The following is a 7,611-nucleotide window of genomic DNA, read 5'->3' as shown; positions in this document are numbered from 1 at the left end:
ACATGTTGAAATGACAGTATTTTGGATATATGGAGTTATGTATAGAAAAATCTCAGTTTCTTTTTAGTTTTATAATGTGGCTATAAGGACATTTCACAGCTCATATTTCTGGGGGGAGAATCTTAACTAGAGTATTCCTAACAAAAACTCATGACCAGTTGGACATCCACATGTAAAAAAGCAAATCTATACAGACTATAACACCCTTTACAAAAATGAGTTCAAATGTAAAATGCAAAACTTACAAAGGCATCGTCAAGAGAATAAGAAACCAAGCCACAGACCAGGTGAAAATATTTGTAAAACACATTATCTGACAAATGAGTTATCCAAAATATACAAAAAGTTCTTAAAGCAATAAAATGAACCTAATTAGAAAGAGGCAAAAGACCTGAACAGACACCTCATCAAAGATATACACTTGATAAACACGAAAAGATGCTCAACATAATGACATCAGCAAAATGGAAATTAAAACAAGATTATCACTACACACCTATTAGAACAGTCAAAACCCCAAACGCTTGACACCACCAAATGCTAGCAAGTATGCAAAGCAACAGGAACTCACTTACTGCTATAGGAATTCAAATGGTAAAGCAACTATGGAAGACAGTTTGGCAGTTTCTCACAAAACTAAACATGCTATTACTGTATGATTCAGCAACCGCACTCCTTGGTATTTACCCAAATGAACTGAAAACACATCCACATAAAAACCTGTCCAGATATGTTTGTAGCAGCTTTATTTGTTAATTGCCAAAACTTGGGAACAACGGAGAGGTCCTCAGTAGATGAATGGATAAATATAAACTAAGTTACATCCAGGCAATGGAATAAAATTCAGCACTAAAAAGTGAGCTATCAAGCCATAAAAATACATGTAGAAACCTTACACACAGATTACTACGAAGTGAAAGAAGCCAACTTGAGAAGGCTACACACTGTGCAATTCTCTAACTACATGACATTCTGGAAAATTCAAAAGTATGGAGACAGTAACAAGACCAGTGGTTGTCAGGGATTAGGGGAGGGAAGATGAAGAGGCAGAGAAGAGGGTTTTCAAGGCAGTAAAACTATTCTATGATTTGTCCAAACTCACAGAATGAACAACACTGAAAGTAAACCTTAATGGAGACTATGGACTTTGGGCAATAATGATGTCAATGTGTGTTCATCAATTGTAACTTGTATCCTACTCTGGTGGAGGATGTTGATAGTGGGGGAAGCTGGGCCAGGGTGTGTAGGCAGAGAGTATATGGGAACTCCATCCTTTTTCAATTTTTCTATGAACCCAAAACTGCCCTAAAATAAAACAAAACAAAAAAGGGACACCTGGGCAATTCAGTGTTTAAGCGCCTTTGCCTTGGGTCGTGATCCCATGATCCTGGGATCAAGCCCTGAATTACACTCACTGCAGGGAACCTGCTTCTCCCTCTGCCTATGTCTCTGCCTGTGTGTCTCTCATGAATAAATAAATAAAATCTTAAAAATAAAATAAAACCAATTTTAAAAAATGACAACTCAGTGTTTCAAGCATTTTATTAAATAAGGAACTTCCACACTGTTGCATATACCAGCTTGGACACAATTTTAAGGGCATATCACTTGTTTACAAAGATACAGACGAGCAGAAGGCTGGCCAGTCTAATAAGCCATGGTTAGCCAACTAAAATTTCAAGAATATTCAAAGAGGAAACACAGTAAAGGTCATGCAAGTTTAGAATAGTGAGTCATGATAGAGCTCACTTATTTTATCCTTTACCCTCAAAATGCACTTGATATCTATGATCAGAAAAAATCTGAAGTTCAGCAGGTTGTCACTACTCAGATACACATTTCATTCAGGAATATTAAGCCTCTTACCACTTACTGGCTTTGTAAATTAGAAATAACTGAATCCTCACCATAGAAGAGGTTTTTGAAGAGATTTACTGCTGTAAATGGATGCCCATTATTCATATGATGTCTTCAAGTTCTGGAGCTTTATCATTAAAGTATGAGAAAGCATGATACCCAAACCAGGAATCCCAGCTATGACCTTTCTGCTTGGCTACACTAAATTCCAGTTCAAGATAAAATGCTGTGAAGACTAAAAAAGACCACAAGCAGTGAAGCTGTAATAATCTATGTCTTCTAGGTTAACTTAGGCAGGTGATGCTAAGTCTAAGAAACGTAAGAGACTCTAGGGACTTTTTCTTAGGTGATGATTTCTTCAGGGTGAACTGTCCTATGACAAACAGCTGATTATCAAGTTTATAATGATGGTTGACTAGAAAATAAAGTCTTTAGTCATGTAGCTTCAAAGTTATTTGTTCACATCTATATTTAACTTAAAACCACCACATACTAATGGGTAGGTAGAAATGATCAAAGATCCCTTTGTAAGCTTCGCTTCCCTACACCCTTTACCCCCCACCCCCGCCCCTCCATGAGCCTTGCAGGCAAATTTCCCATTTAAGCTAAAAGGTCAATTCTGGATTCAAAGTTGTATAAACTAAGTTTACAGGAAACAACATGCAAATAAGGGGATAAAGTTAAATTCATTTGTCAACAGCAAACATTATAAATGTATACTACTATCCCGCTAAACAGAAGACCTGGAGAAACCACAAGTGAAATACTACATTAGGTTTAAAAACAAAGAATCTTGAAAGGAAGTAATTTTATTTTATAGTGGTTGAATTCACCCACCAAATGCTTAATGACCATAAAATGTTTCTGCAACTAAAACTAAAAGAGAATTACAGGGAGCTGGGAATACATGTTAGATACTAACGATCTTCAAGCTTTGAAGATGTCATTGCATGAAGAAAATTATGGGAAACACTGTTCCCGATAATTACGTACACCCTTAGTGTAACATATGGAGATCACTGTCTCCGATATAGACACTGTGGTAGGCAAAAACTACCTTGTTCTTTATACATTATGGAAGACACTGCTCCCGATAATGTGAGTTAGGTTTGTGACAAAGGTACTGGAAATTTTGCAAAATTCGAATTAAAGTTACATCATGGATAAACTGAGCGGTAAAATTTCACACATAGGAGTACTATCACAGCCTTTAAGTGACATTAATTTATAACTTGGTCACAATTCCTTTCCTTTAAGAGAACTTCCACTTCTATCTGGTTAGCTAAACAGAAGTCTAACTTGATTAGCAACTCCTAATTAAATGGAATTCTTCACCGATATTTAGCTTTATAATCTTATTTGGCTTGTGGCTGTTTTCTAAAACCCTCAAATGTAGACCATAAATGCAAAACTTCCAGTATCTGTTGGGTTTTATTAGCAGATGCTGCTTTTATAAAAAAAAAAACGACAGTATAACTGTCATAATTATGGAAGGCACTGCTTCCGATAATTATCTTCTATAAAAAAAACACCATTTATAGTGAACTCTGTCACTGATAAATAAACAATAAATATCTCAGTGCCAAAATGATAGAAAGCTTTTCCAAAAAATTAACACTTTGGCCAAAATTTGGCAGTGTGTTCTTTAACATCTGACAAACTGAGTTTGAAATTAAACACCTGAAGCTGGTTCTCTTTCAAAAGATACTTTGGGAAACACAAAAACCACAAAAAACTAATAAAGGCTTATGGGGCAGGGGCAGAGGAAAATAAAATATAGGTCTTTGGCTTCTGGTCTCCCCTCTCATAAATAACTTTGAGGTTAACGCATTAAGGCCTTAATCCTGTGATAACGGTTGAACCTCATCTTATCCAGCTGAAGGACCTGATTCAGATCTCCTGGGCAAGAAAACAAGTCCCATCTTTTCTGAAAGTTAACTGTTTCATTCAGGGATATGGAAACCAGCTAAATCCTTAAAGAAGGCATATATCTCGTTTGGAGAATGAGGTCTTAACACCTGGTATCTCCTATCCAGCTTCAGGTGAAGGTAGAGGATCATACTAAGCTACCATTTTCAACCTTCAGCAGATACCACCCTCCTACTCCCCCTTAGAAGATACCAGTTCACGTCCTTAGGATTTAGAGCAATAGTTCATGTAACTGGTTCTTACTTTTTCATAACTGTAACAATAAAGAGGCAGTTACCATACAAAGCAGTTAAAATTTTAGAGATAATCAAAGAAGATTCTATCGTGAATATCTTTAAGTGGTTATTCACTTTAACTTGAAGTACAGGTACCTACCCCCGTATGAAAAGCTGCTGCCTAAAGACATCTAGGAGTATCAAGGTGGTTGGGTAGAAATTTAACAATATTAGGTTTTGTAGTCCTACTAAAAATTGAGCACAACCAGCACAAGTCTAAAAGTCACACTACCCTGATGTTCTTATAGAAGTTATGGGCATCACATTTAAAGCTCATTGTCAATGTCCCATATGTCACCAGAGAGGGCATTTGCAGCTCCTTGAATAGTCCAAGTTGCTAGAGCCAACTGATTTCTCAACAGTGTTTCATTAAAAGCACTGTTATTTTTCTGGCGCAGCTTCAAATGCTCCACTAAAGCTGGCAGAGTGTGAGAGCCAGAACCCCAGAAGATATGACGGAAAGGAGAATCTCTTGGAGATACATAGGGTGACAGGAAGTTATGTTCCACCTACAAAAGCAAAAACACACGAGAGAATTTACACAGATTTTTCGCTGTGAGGGAAGGACCTGATGTCAGTAAGACAACTGTCCTTCTCTCACTTTAAATGTTAAAATCCCCCACATTTAAGAATGTGGAGAACCAGGCTACTAATCTTCTAACGTTAAAATTATAAACTGTCAATTCCTTTGTAAAAGTGAACTAATTGCATTTTTTTTTTTTTTTTTAGTTGCAGCATATATATGGAAGATTTACAAGTTCCCATTGTAATCAAGTCTTTTACCTCCTTCCTAGCAGATTAAGGTAAAAGCCGTTAAGGGCTGAAACAGGAATACAGAGAAAATGACAGCTAAAAACCATTAGTGATCCTTTCCTAAAAATGTTTTTACAATCTAAAAAGGTTACGTCTAGGTCAAATGCCTCTTGTATTTATACTTTAGATATGTCAGTTCAAGATCTTGCTAATAAGAGTTTAAAAATCTGTGCTCAGGGTGGCTCAATGGGTAAAGCATCTGCCTCTGGCTCAGGTCATCATCCCAGGGTCCTGGGATCGAGCCCTGCATCAGGCTCCCTGCTCAGCAGGGAGCCTGCTTTTCCCCCTCTGCTGCTCCTCCTACTCTCTCTCTCTCTCTCTCTCTCAAAATAAATAAATAAATAAAATTTAAAGAACATTAAAAGAAATCTGTACTCAATATTTTTTCCCCCCAAACACACAAGGGTTTATTTACAAGCTCGAGCTTGGGTCCAAGTATACCCGACACAGCAGAGCAGGGACTTGGACCCCGAGGTGGGTTTCAGCTTAGTTTTAAGGACTGGTCTAGTCTGTACTCAATTTTAAAGCAGCACAGGACTCTAGGCTCCTGGAGTTACTAGTTTTTAGAAATGCAAGATTTACCAATTAAAAAATCAGCATACTTTTTTTTTTCAGTTCTCTTTAGGCATTTACTTACTTTCATGATACGGTCATTGATCTCCCTCATAACAAATCTGTTTGTTCTCTCTGCGTTCTTATAATCTGTTGTTAGTCTGGAGGTGGCTCGGAAAAAGTCTCCACGAGCAGAGTAGAGCCACTGTAGGTTCAGACCCATCTCCTGAAGGAGAAAGACATTAAACTCTCCATTAGATGTTCTATTTCTAAGGATGTTATTCCTCCACGTTATCTTTCTAATTTAGTGGTTACAACTGCAATGATTCTGATAAGGGGATGACTCATGGACAAAGCTCAAGACTCCAAGAATGCTAGACTTAAACACCTTACCTAGGAGGCCCCAGATTCTAGGAACTTGAATATATTTGTATCTAGGGACGCCTGGGTGGCTCAGCAGTTGAGCATCTTCCTTTGGCTCAGGGCATGATCCTGGGGTCCCAGGATCGAGTCCCATATCAGCCTCTCTGCGTGGAGCCTGTTTCTCCTTCTGCCTGTGTCTCTGCCTCTCTCTCTGGGTCTCTCATGAATAAATAAATAAAATCTTAAATATATATATATATTTGTATCTGAGCCTGGCAGATGGCATATTTATCCATTCTTAGCCTCATAAGGAAGCTGTCCTCAACAAGAAATATAACAGGGCAGCCCGGGTGGCTCAGCGGTTTAGCGCCACCTTCGGCCCATGGCGTGATCCTGGAGGCCCCGGATCGAGTCCCACGTAGGCTCCCCGCATGGAGCCTGCTTCTCTCTCTGCCTGTGTCTCTGCCCAACCCCCTCTCGTGAATAAATAAATAAAATATTTAAAAAAAAACAAGAAATATAACATAATTTACTCAATATATAATTCCTGTACCATATATTGTTTCCAGTCCAATTTCCCTATAGGGGAAATTTTAAACATTTTGGCTCAATGAACTTCAGAATTCAGTGATTTGTCCTCAAAGTCCCATTTTCTAATCAATTACAATTAGTTTCAAGTTTCAAGAAAGCCATAATCATTAAGATTTATCAGTGAGGGATCCCTGGGTGGTCCAGCGGTTTAGCGCCTGCCTTTGGCCCAGGGCGTGATCCTGGAGACCCGGGATTGAATCCCACATCAGGCTCCCGGTGCATGGAGCCTGCTTCTCCCTCTGCCTATGTCTCTGCCTCTCTCTCTCTCTCTCTATCATAAATAAATAAAAATAAAAAAAAAAGATTTATCAGTGATTTACTTCATTTAAGGGATCCGTTAAACTTTTATTTTTTATTTTATTTTTTTTAAAGATTTTATTTATTAGCGAGAGACACACAGAGAGAGACAGAGGCAGAGACACAGCCAGATGGAGAAGGAGAAGCAGGCTCCACGCAGGGAGCCCCATGTGGGACTCGATCCCGTGACTCAGGATCACGCCCTGGGCCAAAGGCAGACGCCCAACCACTGAGCTACCCAGGCTTCCCTAAACTAACTTTTAGTACAATAAAACCAGCTGAAAACTACATACTAATATTAATTTCATTTTGTCAAGCATTTGAATATTACACACGCAGGATCAACACTATAACTATTGTATTTGGGGGATCCCTCGTGGCTCAGCAGTTTAGCACCGCCTTCGGCCCACGGCGTAATCCTGGAGACCTGGGATCAAGTCCCGCATCGGGCTCCCTCCCGCATTGGGAGCCTGCTTCTCCCTCTGCCTGTGTCTCTGCCTCTGTGTGTGTGTGTGTGTGTGTCTCTCATGAATAAATGAATTAGAAAAACAAAAACAAAAACTATTGTATTTGGGTATAACTATTGGCGATGTTCTATCTCCATTTGTGAGATCCCTGGAAGGCATATATGACATATGGCCTGAACTCATAGGTTCAGTCATGGTTCAAATTTTTATATTCTCTGGGACCTCTTTATAAATTGCTTGGAATTACACAACCTTAACATATCTTGGCTAATTAGATTCCAAAATACCTTCTGTGGTGTATTCTAGATTTATAACCCACCACTTCTCAGCTTTCCTTTCAAATGAGTTACAAATTCTAAAAAAAAATTATACATTAGTTCACTTTGAAATGTACTTCAGCTACCAATCATGTCCTTCCTTAGGAACCACTAAACATCGCTCTTTAAACTGTTTGGTATTTCAGCAAT

At 38.6% G+C, this 7,611-nt stretch overlaps 1 protein-coding gene across 2 annotated transcripts in view; it reads right to left on the bottom strand.

Annotated features, from left to right (window-relative positions):
- Nucleotides 1-1,524: 1,524 nt before the first annotated feature.
- The window catches only part of TFRC (transferrin receptor), a 31,408-nt gene continuing 25,321 nt past the window's right edge, over nucleotides 1,525-7,611 (bottom strand). For both annotated transcript variants that reach the window (XM_055316305.1, XM_055316306.1), the window contains exons 18-19: nucleotides 5,512-5,652; nucleotides 1,525-4,570 (exon numbers count right to left, since the gene is read on the bottom strand). In XM_055316305.1, the coding sequence (XP_055172280.1) occupies nucleotides 4,328-4,570; nucleotides 5,512-5,652 (384 nt within the window). In that variant the 3' untranslated portion in view covers nucleotides 1,525-4,327. The remainder of the gene's footprint in view (nucleotides 4,571-5,511; nucleotides 5,653-7,611) is intronic.

This window comes from Nyctereutes procyonoides, unplaced genomic scaffold, assembly GCF_905146905.1.
Source record: "Nyctereutes procyonoides isolate TBG_1078 unplaced genomic scaffold, NYPRO_anot_genome, whole genome shotgun sequence".
NCBI classification, from domain to species: domain Eukaryota; kingdom Metazoa; phylum Chordata; class Mammalia; order Carnivora; family Canidae; genus Nyctereutes; species Nyctereutes procyonoides.
This window is presented reverse-complemented; position numbering and strand designations above follow the sequence as displayed.